Source organism: Abramis brama, assembly GCF_963993115.1.
Source record: "Abramis brama genome assembly, chromosome: 15".
NCBI lineage: Eukaryota > Metazoa > Chordata > Actinopteri > Cypriniformes > Leuciscidae > Abramis > Abramis brama.
Window position 1 is genome coordinate 33,833,957 of NC_139977.1, and position 14,194 is coordinate 33,848,150.

The 14,194-nt window shown below is 37.1% G+C and overlaps 2 protein-coding genes across 3 annotated transcripts in view; one reads left to right on the top strand and one right to left on the bottom strand.

Annotated features, from left to right (window-relative positions):
- The window catches only part of LOC311097575 (vitelline membrane outer layer protein 1-like), a 189,333-nt gene extending 178,874 nt beyond the window's left edge, over positions 1–10,459 (top strand). The window contains exons 3-4 of one of the 2 annotated variants that reach the window (XM_084137380.1): positions 9,882–9,995; positions 10,220–10,453. In XM_084137380.1, the coding sequence (XP_083993506.1) occupies positions 9,882–9,995; positions 10,220–10,400 (295 nt within the window). In that variant the 3' untranslated portion in view covers positions 10,401–10,453. Of the gene's footprint in view, positions 1–9,881; positions 9,996–10,219 lie in introns of both variants that reach the window. The other variant, XM_084137379.1, reaches the window with a different exon arrangement.
- Positions 1–14,194, bottom strand: part of LOC311097554 (vitelline membrane outer layer protein 1-like) — a 202,617-nt gene that overhangs the window by 16,447 nt on the left and 171,976 nt on the right. The window contains exons 3-4 of the mRNA XM_084137336.1: positions 2,988–3,101; positions 2,552–2,733 (exon numbers count right to left, since the gene is read on the bottom strand). Coding sequence (XP_083993462.1) covers positions 2,553–2,733; positions 2,988–3,101 — 295 coding nt within the window. The 3' untranslated portion in view covers position 2,552. The remainder of the gene's footprint in view (positions 1–2,551; positions 2,734–2,987; positions 3,102–14,194) is intronic.

Genomic DNA, 14,194 nt, shown 5'->3' on the forward strand with positions numbered 1-14,194 from the left:
CTGCATTACAATGTGCCCCTATTAGAAATATGCTATTATATTCTATACTTTTATTAATTCTATTGAGAAAACGTGAGAAAAAGGTGAATAAAGACTGAGAGTCAATGTTCAGAAATGACTAATTATTTATTTGTTTTGAACTATGTTGTATAGCTGTGTTTTCATGTGTTCGTAGTCAAAACTCAAAAATGAGTTTATATTTAAATATTAAAAATTGCCATTATTTTATATGAAAAAGTTTTTTAATTGTATTTTATTTAGAAAATATTTTAGTTTGTTTTGTATTTTTTTATTTATTAGATCAGATAACATTTTAAGCTGTCATATGTCATGTTACATTGTGCCCCACACGTTACAATGTGCCCCACCTATGGGGCATGTTGTCACATTTCACTTCCATTCTTTCGGGGTATATCAAGAAAAAAGTATATACTGTATTAATAAAACAAAACCACATAATTGTACTAGACATGTGGGAAATTAATGTGGGAAAAAATAAATACTCTGAACCATAAGTAGATTTACACAAACTGAGAAACCGCTCTCCCCTATTACTCTCTGCAAACTCTCTGTTTGCTGAAGAACATTCCTCCAGCTCTATAGAGCTTGGTTGTGGAAAAGTCATTTATCTGGCTTTCAGTAGGTGTCGTCAATTTCTTCTGAAGGTGTTTCTGTCAGGCTTTTGAATCACACATGATCTCGGTTTTTCATGACTCCTCAACACAATTGCTGGTTGCCTGTTGTTTTTGACTTTCACTCTCACGTTCTCTCCATCTGCTATAGATGGTGCCTGTTTTGCTCCACAAAGTAACTTTTCTGTTTCAGCTGTCTGTCCTTGATGTCTTTATGTACATTTCTGTACAGTTCTGGTCTCAACAGCTGTTCAGTCTTTAAACCATAGGCATCTGTGCAGGAGATAGATTCACACCATCCATAGGAGCATTTCTGTACTCCAATAGTGCAGTATAAGGATCTCTTTGGCTCTCTTGTGCTTTCTTTAACAGGTTCTTGACTGTCTGGATTGCTCTTTCACTTTGTCCATTTGCCTGTGGAAATCCAGGACTAGAGGTTGTATGTCCAAACTTTTTTCATGCCCTTTATATTTGTTTTTGTGGTGTATCTTATTTTGAAGGCATGTTTTACGTTACCATAGCGACCAGAGAGCGTTAGGGGGCAGAGAGGATGTTACTCATGTTATGTTGTTGGCGTGATGTTACGAGGACGGTGCTAATAAAGTTGCGAGTAGGCCTACACATTGGATTCACGTTTATTATAATATTTAAAAAATACCCCAGTTTTTATGCTGGTCGTATCATTTTATTTTGTTGTATTTATCCACCACACCTTAAAGGCCGGTCCGTGAAAATATTGTCTGATATTAAACCGGTCCGTGGTGCAAAAAAGGTTGGGGACCGCTGTATTAGACAACATTTAAAGTGTGCTATCTGTAAAACTTTCAGACGGAGTAACACCAAAGAGCCACTCATCTGCCATGACATTCCAGACAGAGCATGGGCGAAAGTAGGAGTAGACTTGTTCCACTTCGACAGAGGTGAATATTTGGTGTGTGTAGATTACTTTTCAAAGTTTCAGGAGATTGCTTAACTCACAACTCAAACTGGCGTGGTTTCCTCCTAGACCTCTAAAGAGACACGATCGCTCTATATGTTTTTAACAGTTTAAATTTACATTTCAAAATCTAATCACATTCAAGTAACACACGCACAGCATATATCTGATAAATGTAAGCTCTGAGTGAGGGTTAAAAAAGTTTATTTACACTATTTATCTTTCATGAGGTTTTAGATACTGGGAAGCAGAAATCACACATTTAAACAAATATGATCCATGAAGCGTCTGTGTGTGTTTAGGAAAATAACAATCTTTGATTTCTGATTCAGAACTGCTTCTTGATTCTGGCACTGTTTGTGATAGTCACTGGAGATGGGTTTACAATCTTCTCAAATATTAAAATAAGGTTTGAATGTGATTTGCATCAAATCATTTTCTGAATATGCAGAATATATCAGATCTTAAATATATTAGTAAATTTGTTATATTACAAGCCTCAGCTATCAGTGATCAGGTGGAAACAGAAACCTGAACCCTTGTTATGTGAGAATGATCATGCAGACACAGAGAATGTGTATAGTACCATAACATTTTCAAGTTTATTAAGGAAAAAAGCTCATTATTATATACAAGATTAAGCAAAGTCATCCAGCTCCTTCTTTGGTTGGTCAGTAGAACATGCCTGCTTCTTTTTTGAGCCAATCAGAACATTACATTTATATGTATTTAAATTCAGCCAATCATATTATATTTTTTCTACTTTTTGTATTTTTTTTACTTTACAGACTTAAATTACAAAACTGTTGTATGACATGGTTTATGTTAGTTTCTCAAAAAATGATGATCAGTAATTACAATACATTTGATCTTCTTGCTGTTCTTGTTGTCATCCTCGAACACCTGAAAGAAAAATCAGATTTAGTTCTAAATCTTCAGTCACTATTAGTAAGATCTGAGTTTTTGATTGTGATCACATCACCTTAATCACAGCAGAACATGCGCACGTTATTGAGAGCGGTGTCGTCTCCTCTTCCCTGTGGCGGTTCTACCTGGGTCTTGATGCCACAGATTCCTCTTCCCATACAGGTTGGGCTCCAGTCGCCCCAGTTGCCCCAGTCTGTGCCGTCACCCTCCAGCACAAAACCTCCAGTGCAGGTGAACCTGGAAAAAATTCAGATGTGACAATATTATGATAAAATATGTTATTGCGCAGTCGGATTGAATGTCAGTCACATGATCACCTGCAGCAATCACAATCACGAACAGCAGCACGACTGCGAGTGTGATATAACTAAACTATTGATGGGGGAAAACTGAGTCCTTAAATAGCTAAATAAAACCAGGATGGGTAAGAGATTGTGTAAGAGGTTTACACTGGGTAAGAGATGTTATAACTTATAGCAGCACACACTCACTTGATGTTGTTTGCGGCCGTATCATCTCCGTCTCCTTGGGAAGATTCGACTCTCAGCTGGAAAGCTGTCAAGTATCCAGAATGACACCATTTGACATCTGTCCACTCACCCCAGCTGAAGAAAACACACACAGAGGTTGCCTGATCAAATCGATTATTATTTTCAAGAAAATCCTCAATTTACTTAAATAGCTTAAACACTTAATGCAAGAATTGTTAATAATCTGAGTCCATTACCTTCCTACGTTGGACTCAATTGAGTTGTATTCACGTGAGCCTGGCCGATCGACACAGTAAAGACGAATCCCATTGAGCGCTGTATCATCACCACCACCAACTGATCCTTCCACCTTAAAACAACAACATTGAGACAATCTTCCACCTGAAAGAGTAAACTCTAACCCAACACTTAGTAACATTTATCTTCATACTCTTTAGTATTAAAAACACTTTAAAAATCTTAAGCAGCTGCAGTTCCCTGGAGAAACCTGGAATTAAATGACAAACAGCATCTCCACAGTTTTGATCCTTTGAAACACTCATTCACCCCCATATTAGCAAAATAGAGTCAACTTACCCTCAGACTAAACCCTGCGGCGTACCTTCCACTTGGACACATGCTCTTATATCCCCATGATCCCCAATTCATTCCATTGGACACCGTCAGCTCAGATCTGTAAGGTCGGTCGACGCTCCGCTCATAACGGCGTTCTGCGGGCCGACAGCTCACATGCCCAATAATGGCTAGCAGTGAAAACATCATGGAAAAGAAGTGATGCATTTCTACAGCACTGGCCTGATGGATAAATACTGATTGTTAGATTAATTTTCAGGTAGACTATCTGCAGCCTGTAGGAAACTCAGAAGCGAAGACCAGGAGACTTGGTTGTAATTTCAGCAGAATTCTTTACTGAGAACACAAGCTGTCGGTAGCTGCAGTAATAAAGTCTGACTTACATGGTATCTTATAGGCATTCAGTGGGCAGTCCTTAAAGGTGTTGACCTTAACTACAGCTTTAGAGATGACTGCCCCCCCCCCCCCTTTTTTTTTTACACACAGTTTGACTCTCAGTAGGAAGATCAAAGACTGACCAAACCCCTTCAATGGAAACTATATTCAATTCAATCAGTACATTGATGCCATCATGTTCACCTTGAATGTCCAGTACAGTGTAGTTCACCTTAGTTTTTCATGTGATGTAATGTAAGGATGAAGGATCAGCAGATCTTAAACATATTCTTAAATTTGTAATATTACAAGCCTCAGCTATCAGTGATCAGGTGGAAACAGAAACCTCAACCCTTGTTATGTGAGAATGATCAAGCACACACAGAGAATGTGTATAGTACCATAACATTTTCAAGTTTATTAAGGAAAACCCCTAGTGAAAATGTATTTTAAATATATTCCATTTTTCAATAGTAAATTGCAAATATACTAAGATTTTACTATCTTTAAATATATTAAGAGTATATTAGCATCATGCTTTTACCTATTTTAACAAAAAACTTTTAACACACTTCAAAATAATTTTATTGTAGTATATTTTCTCAATATATATATATATATATATATATATATATATATATATATATATATATATATATATATATATATATATATATATACTTGAAGTGAAAATTCAATTTATTTTTTAAAAGTGTATCTATTTGCACTTTATTAAAAATATATTTTAGGTATATTTTAACTGTGTGGTGGAAATGATCATTGTAACAATGCATTGAAAGTATACTTTCAAAATACATTATAGTATGCAATAGTATTTTGTGCAAAGTACACTGAAAAAAACAATAAGAAAAAATGTATAAATTTTTCTCTGGCAAGTTTTTGCACAAATATTTTTTAAGTAAATTCCATATATGGAATTAAGTAAACTCTACCTAACCAAGTTAAGTTCAAATGAACAAATAAAATAAGTCATTTTAACTTAGCCAGTAATCACTAAAAGTTGTGTAATGTCTATTTAGTTGAAGTAGCCGTTGCAGTACATTTCATTCAAACAATATAACATTGAATTAAACCACACATTTAAAGTATATGCTTTACTTAGAAACATCTAAGTAATTAATATATATAGTGTATCTACACTCTAAAAACTGCTGGGTTGTGTTAACCCAATTTTGGGTCAAATATGGTCTCACCCAACGTTGGGTTAAAAAATGCAATTTAAAAATGGACAAATTGCAATTTGGACAAAATCAAAAATGGACAAAAATGCAATTTAAAAATGGACAAATTGCATTGGTTACATTAAAAATGTAAACCAACGGCTGGGTTTGTCCATTTTTAAATTGAATTTTTAACCCAACGTTGGGTGAGACCATATTTGACCCAAAATTGGGTTAACACAACCCAGCAGTTTTTAGAGTGTACATGTCGAAAGAGTGTTGTGAACGCAGAGACCTCAATATCTGGTAGGCAATACACAATGACCCGTTTTTGTGTTTGAATGTGTCATTTTTGGTAGAAAATGAACTCCAAATGTCATCAAATGGCAAGTTACTAATCAACATCAAAAGCAATGATAAAACAGTGTAAATACAGCTGGAAAACAGTGAAATTATTATTTGAGGCCCAGTGCATGATGGGAACACCAGTATCAGAAAAGTTGAGTAATTTGACTTAATTTTATAACATTGATATTTACGCTTTCATTTGGACACACTTGAATTGAGTACTAATATAGAATTTACTTAAGTTTTTTTAATTCTTGCCTGAACTAACTTTTTCAAGTAAATTACATTGTTTATTTCTGTAGTATTTAGATAAATAAGTTTTATTTATCTAATAATGAATTTTTTTTTTATTGAAGACAAAGTATGCAATTTGTAGTATTTGGAATAAGCCAAAGGAATTAATCAGCCTATAGTTTTTAATCAAATATATCACACGATAGCATCATGGGCAAGTACACCGACATGTGCTACGGAGACCCGTGTTCGAGTCCCGGCTCTTGTAAATAAACACACAAAAATACAAACATCTGTTTGTTTAACTGAGTGGCCTTGGAAAGTGTTTTACTCACGGAAATGCCTATCAAATGCTGGGTTGATTTTGTAATTTTATTTCCTGTTGTAAATATCAAGGATTGCAAAGCAGCAGGAAAAGATCAGCTAAAAATGATCATTCTGTCATCATTTACTCACTCTCACGTCGTTCCAAACCTGTATGGCTTTCTTTATTTCAAGCAGAATTTGTGTCATGTATTTTCACACAACTTGACTTCTAAAGTCTTATGATAATTTGCATGAAGAAATGAAAACACATAGAAATCAGTGTTTATCCATATTGTTCCAGTCGGTGAAACTAAATGATTGTTGCAAGTCACGTAAACACACTTTAGACAAACACTGATCCGGTTGAATTGCCAGTAAAAGCATTAGCACCTTTATTTATACAGCGCTTTTAACAGTATAGATTGTTTCGAAGCAGCTTTACAGTGGTAATAGGAAATTACAGTAACAGAGATTGTTTTGGCTTTACAGCAGATCTAGAATAAAGTTATTGTCCAGCTAAAGTTAGTTTTGATTTATTCACTTCCGTCGCAACGATCATTAGTTATTAACTTAGGGGCCGCTGACATGACACCGTTCTAACAGAAAGCCCTTAAGTTCTCCTTGTGCAAACTTTTAAAACGCGAACCTGTGAGAACGCTGATGGCGTGCACATGCGTATTACATGTTTAGTCTATAGGTGTGTGCGTGTTTGAATATATATGTGTGCAGGCGTGTAGCCAACCCTCAACCAACTACTTGTCCGGCATTAAAATTTATAATACAGAATTTTAGTCATCCAATTTTTTTAATCAGCTTTGCATTTCGTTAATTTTCTGAATTTGTAAGTTTCGTTAGGGCGTGAAGAAATATAAAGCTGAGTATCATCAGCATAACAGTGAAAACTAATGCCATGCAATAAATGATATAATGATATCTCCCAAGGGTGGCATGTACAGGGTGAACAGCAACAGTCCTAGTACTGAGCCTTGTGGTACGCCATACTGAACTTATGATGGAACTGGGGCGACTGGAGCCCAATCTGTATGGGAAGAGGAATCTGCGGCATCAAGACCCGGATAGAAGCACCACAGGGAAGAGGAGACGACACCGCTCTCAAAAACGTGCGCATGTTCTGAGAGTAAAAAACATATGTGGAACTGATGTTGGCTACTTCATTCTTGGTGATTCTGCTTACCCATTGCAGAAATGGTTGCTAAAACCATATCCTGATACTGGCAGGCTTACAGAGGGCCAAGAACTTTACAACATGCGAACAAGTCGAGCCCGATGTGTGGTTGAGCATGCGTTTGGGAGGTTGAAAGGAAGGTGGAAGTGTCTCAGTAAGCGAAATGACTGCAATGTAAATGTTGTTGTTGATATGGTGGAGACATGCTGTACACTACACAACTTGTGTGAATTGTACATGGACAGATTTATACCAGAGTGGTGTGATCGTGATAAAGATGCTGAACGTTCATCTTGCAATGTTGGTGATGAGCGTTCAGATGCAAGAAGTGCTCTGCAACAGTTGTTCATGCAGCAGCAATAATTGTTGTTGTTATATTGTGTTTGTTACAAATAAAATATTTGAAATGAAGATTTGGCGTAACCCTGTTTTGTGACTTGAATACAATTCTTTATCCTAAACGGTACATGGTTACATCAGACATTATTTGATCAATAAGCAATAGGCCATTTAAGCATACAGAGTGAATACTGCAATATTTTTTTTTAAATAACATACAATTAAACAATCTTCTCACTATTTTTAAATAAAATCAAAAATACTCAGCTCTACAGGTATGTTTTTATTTATTTATTGCAGTTGTAAGTATATGTCTGTTAAAATGTTTTTAGATATGGTCACTTCTGTTAATGGTACTTTTAAATGTGAAACTGCTTACACTGTTTACAGTATTACAGAATACAAAAGGTGCCCATCAGACAGCCGTTTAAATAATGTGCCCATCAATAAGCATAGTAGTCTATACCAATAAATGTCTTACAGCCTAATTATCATTCTACTGACTAGGATCGTATTTGCATTACAGAATACAAAAGGTGCCCATCAGACAGCCGTTTAAATAATGTGCCCATCAGTATGCATAGTTGTCTATACCAATACCTGCCTTAATGGCTTATCTGACTCACAAAGTCTTTATATTTTAGTTTATTATCATGTAGGTAACTTTTACAGTAGGTTTTCATAAGAAAAACATTTTTTTGCTAACATATATGCAGTGTGAACTAACATGAACCAACAATGAATTACTGATAAAGAATGTATTTAAGTAACATTCATTTTACATATATGCCTTATAATATGTGTATAATATTTTACTATAATAATGTGTATTTTGCTTTTGATAATGTGCCCCTTAATAAGCATGATTTCCATTTGCCTCAGTTATAATAGCATAGCTATTACTTTTTTTTTTTTTTTTATGCATCGTACTATGGTAGTTAAGCAGCGAGTTGTGTTTGTTGTTCGGGAAACACACTCCTGGATGATTTTGCTTAATCTTGTGTATAATAATAAGATTTTTTCCTTAATAAACTTGAAAATGTTATGGTACTATATACATTCTCTGTGTGTGCTTGATCATTCTCACATAACAAGGATTGAGGTTTCTGTTTCCACCTGATCACTGATAGCTGAGGTTTGCAATATTACAAATTTACTAATATGTTTAAGATCTGCTGATCCTACATCCTTACATTACATCACATGAAAAACTAAGGTGAACTACACTGTATTGGACATTCAAGGTGAACATGATGGTATCAATTTATTGATTGAATTGAATATAGTTTCCATTGAATGGGGTTTGGTCCGTCTTTGATCTTCCTACTGAGAGTCAAACTGTGTGTAAAAAAAAAAAGGGGGGGGGGGGGGGGGGACATTATCTTAAGTCGGGGGTAATAGCCTCAATTGTCTTTAGATGATTCAATTCAGTCATCTCTAAAGCTGTAGTTAAGGTCAACACCTTTAAGGACTGCCCACTGAATGCCTATAAGATACCATGTAAAGCTCCTTTAGTCAGACTTTATTACTGCAGCTACCGACAGCTTGTGTTCTCAGTAAAGAATTCTGCTGAAATTACAACCAAGTCTCCTGGTCTTCGCTTCTGAGTTTCCTACAGGCTGCAGATAGTCTACCTGAAAATTAATCTAACAATCAGTATTTATCAATCAGGCCAGTGCTGTAGAAATGCATCACTTCTTTTCCATGATGTTTTCACTGCTAGCCATTATTGGGCATGTGAGCGGTCGGCCCGCAGAACGTCGTTATGAGCGGAGCGTCGACCGACCTTACAGATCTGAGCTGACGGTGTCCAACGGAATGAATTGGGGATCATGGGGATATAAGAGCATGTGTCCAAGTGGAAGGTACGCCGCAGGGTTTAGTCTGAGGGTAAGTTGACTCTATTTTGCTAATATGGGGGTGAATGAGTGTTTCAAAGGATCAAAACTGTGGAGATGCTGTTTGTCATTTAATTCCAGGATTCTCCAGGGAACTGCACCTGCTTAAGATTTTTAAAGTGTTTTTAATACTAAAGAGTATGAAGATAAATGTTACTAAGTGTTGGGTTAGAGTTTACTCTTTCAAGTGGAAGATTGTCTCAATGTTGTTGTTTTAAGGTGGAAGGATCAGTTGGTGGTGGTGATGATACAGCGCTCAATGGGATTCGTCTTTACTGTGTCGATCGGCCAGGCTCACGTGACTACAACTCAATTGAGTCCAACGTAGGAAGGTAATGGACTCAGATTATTAACAATTCTTGCATTAAGTGTTTAAGCTATTTAAGTAAATTGAGGATTTTCTTGAAAATAATAATCGATTTGATCAGGCAACCTCTTGGTGTGTTTTCTTCAGCTGGGGTCAGTGGACAGATGTCAAATGGTGTCATTCTGGATTCTTGACAGCTTTCCAGCTGAGAGTTGAATCTTCCCAAGGAGACGGAGATGATACGGCCGCAAACAACATCAAGTGAGTGTGTGGTGCTATAAGTTATAACATCTCTTACCCATCCTGGTTTTATTTAGCTATTTAAGGACTCAGTTTTCCCCCATCAATAGTTTAGTTATATCACACTCGCAGTCGTGCTGCTGTTCGTGATTGTGATTGCTGCAGGTGATCATGTGACTGACATTCAATCCGACTGCGCAATAACATATTTTATCATAATATTGTCACATCTGAATTTTTTCCAGGTTCACCTGCACTGGAGGTTTTGTGCTGGAGGGTGACAGCACAAACTGGGGCAACTGGGGCAACTGGAGCCCAACCTGTACGGGAAGAGGAATCTGTGGCATCAAGACCCGGGTAGAACCGCCACAGGGAAGAGGAGACGACACCGCTCTCAATAACGTGCGCATGTTCTGCTGTGATTAAGGTGATGTGATCACAATCAAAAACTCAGATCTTACTAATAGTGACTGAAGATTTAGAACTAAATCAGATTTTTCTTTCAGGTGTTCGAGGATGACAACAAGAACAGCAAGAAGATCAAATGTATTGTAATTACTGACCATCATTTTTTGAGAAACTAACATAAACCATGTCATACAACAGTTTTATAATGTAAATCTGTAAAGTCAGCCGGTCATTATCACAAAATATAATATGATTGGCTGAATTTAAATACATATAAATGTAATGTTCTGATTGGCTCAAAAAAAGAAGCAGACATATACTGACCAACCAAAGAAGGGGCTGGATGTTTTTGCTTAATCTTGTGTATAATAATGAGCTTTTTTCCTTATTAAACTTGAAAATGTTATGGTACACATTCTCTGTGTCTGCTTGATCATTCTAACAGGAAACCCTTACGCTCAAAATAATTAATTGGTTTGATTAGGACAAACTTAAATTAAACTAATTAGTTTAGTCAAATTAACTTTTATGAGTATTTAGCACTTAATTTTTCTTTCAAGTTCACAGAAATGATATATTTTAAGTAAACTGAACTGTTTCAATGTTTTTTTTTTTTTTAAATTAAAATCATTTATTTACTTAACTAAATTAATTTGAACTGAAACGGCTGGGATGTCTATTTCCCAGCATGCTTTGCCGATGGCACTCGAAAGAGAGAGTAATTGCTAAATTGCTTAAAAGCTAAATGCTAAAATGCTCTGTTTTTGTGCAAGATTAATGTTAAGTAGGAGGTTTCCCTAGTGGGAAAAAGTACACTTTATTGTATTTGAAATATATTCCACTTTTTAATAGTACACTGCAAATGTACTAACAAAAATTGTACTATCTTTAAATATATTAAAAGTATATAGCATCATGCTTTTACCTATTTTTACAATACATCTTTTAACACACTGTAAAATAATTGTACTTTAGTATATTTTCTAAAAATATATTTAAAAATAAGCATACTTTTAACATATTTCTAAAAAGTGCACTATAAGTACATTGGTAATAAATATATGCTTAATTACACTTTTAAGAAATATTCTAAACACAAGCACACTTTGGGCCCTATCTTGCACCCAGCGCAATTGACTTTGTACACCGACGCATGTATCATTCCTATTTTGCAACCGTGCAAAGCGCGCTTTTCCCTCCACAAAAGCACGTCGCTAAACTAGGGAATGAACTTGCGCTCCCTGGGCGGTTCAGCGCAAAAAAGGAGGCGTGTTCCGGCGCAAACGTTCCTTCATGCTATTTTGCAGGTTTAGAAAACAATTGCGCCACTAACCAGGAAAAAATAGTTTAAAGTCAGTGGCGGGTTGCGCATGTTATTCATATGCTATTTTAAGGGCGCATGCTTGGCCATAATCAATGTAGCGTGTGCACAACGCGCATACACTTTGATTCTCTCATCTACACAGAAGCAGCAGTTTTCATTTTTGCAAATCATATATTATTACGATAGATAGATAGATAGATAGATAGATAGATAGATAGATAGATAGACAATTTGTTATAAAAGCATACATCTAGCTTACACATTTACCCAAATTATCATACGCCTTTTTAACGAAGTTAATTTGGGTGGGTTTCTCCATCCCCAACGTCCCTGACGAGAGCGTTGCTCTCCTCGGCTGTGAACCGCTCCTGGCGCGCGTCTGGCAAATCCGCCGTTATAATAGGAATCCGCTTTAGAACAAAGCGCGCCTGCTCTTAAAGGGAATGTGAGATGTCGCTCTGATTGGTTTATTTCACGATACGCCCAAACCACACCTATGAATAATGAAGCTACTTCAGACCAACCCATTTTAGATTTGCGCCTGGCGCAAGAGTCATTTATCCCGCTGGGAAAATAGCAACAGCGCCAAGACCCGCCCACAAAGTTACTTGCGCTTTGCGCTTTGACACTTGCGTTTCAGATCGTTAAAATAGTGAAGGCCCTTTTAGTGAAGTTTTGGTGTATTTAAAGAAAACATACTTTTGTAGCTCTTAATTAAAATACATTTTATGAGTACTTTGTGTAAGAACATAGCAAAATGATTAAGCTTGTAGTGTGTTTATAATATATGTACTTTATAAACACTTATGCTTACTATGATATATTTTAAATGTTTATGTATTTATCATTTTAATATTGTGAAAAAAATTACATTTACAATGTACCAACTTATAATGTATTAGAAACATTTGTCAACTAGTATTTAGCATTGCAATAAGTATAACTAAAATTAATGTTGTTCACTTTTACTTTTTTGTAGGCTACTTTTACGTTGTAAAAGGCTTCTTAAAAGGCTGCTGTCCATTACATGATAAGTTTGTACTACTGAAATTCCCACAAGGATTTCAACATCATATTATTTGCATCATAGATACGTTTTCCAAAGATGTTTAAAAAAGTTTTTACTTGTTTAAATTCAAACAATTGCATAACACACGTGACTAGTCCTGATTGGTTCCAGAGCCGTTGAATGGTTGTTATTGGTTCTTATGATAATGAGTCTCGTCTCACAGAAATAGTGTCAGTCTTTCTTCTGGTTTTCATCCTCAGAGCAACGGTCAGACCGAACGTGCCAACCAAGACTTAGAGAGAGTGTTGCGATGTTTGGTTTCTCAGAATCCTTCCTCCTGGTGCCAGAAACTCTCATGGGTTGAGTACGCACATAACTCATTACCAGTGTCATCCATGGGCCTATCTCCATGTGAGTGTAGCGTAGGGTACCAGCCACCTATTTTTCCCAGTCTGGAATCCGAAGTCCCGGTCCCCTCCACTCACGCGTTCATCCAGAGGTGCTGCCGCACTTGGAGTAGAGCCCACGAGACTCTCCTCCAAGTGGGAGCGCGCACGAAGGCTCAGGCTGATCGCCACCGGTCGAACCCTCCTGTCTACATCGTGGGTCAAAAAGTGTGGCTTTCCTCCAAGAACATTCCTCTCCGCTCCGTATGTAACAAGTTAACTCCCAAATTCATTGGCCCGTTTACTGTCGCAAAGATTCTTAGGCAGTCCGCCTCAAACTCCCTCCCGCGTACAGGAGAATTCATCCCGTTTTTCATGTCTCCAAATTAAAGCCTGTGTTTCATTCACACATTAATCCGCCAGCCCCGGTTCCCCCTCCGCCGCGACTCGTAGATGTGGAATCCACCTATTCGGTCAATCGTATTCTGGACTCGAGAAGGAGGGGACGCGGATTTCAGTACTTGGTGGACTGGGAGGGTTAAGGTCCGGAGGAGAGAAGTTGGGTTCCTGCTAGGGACAAAATGGATCACTCCCTTATCGATGATTACAATCGCCAGGTAGGCTCTCCTGGGAGGGGGTACTGTCACAGTTCATCGATCCGTGTTTTCATTTTGTGTATCTGTTGGTTGTTGTGGGTGTGGGGTCTGAGTGTGTAATGCTTGTTTGTTGCTTAGTAACCAGCTGATCACTTAATCAGCCCGCAGCTGCAGCTAGTTACTTCTGTTGTTAGCTGCCTATATCTAGCGGGAGTGATTATTGCTGGGTGTCGGTTCGTCACTATTCTTTGTGCTTTCTTACCCAGTTCCGGTGCCTGAGTTTCCTTACGGAGTTATTTCCTCGATCTCGTCTGTGTTTCTAGATTTCTGGAGATCGTTTGGAGTTCTCTTCATCCAGTTTGGCATCCCCGCTGGGTTTATTCATATCACTCATCCTCTCCTGTGAATTTGTATCCTGGTCGCCCGCCTGCTATACGTGGTGTTTTAAGTATTATCCCTGTTTCGACCTGTCTTCAATAAACTGCTTGCTTGCATTT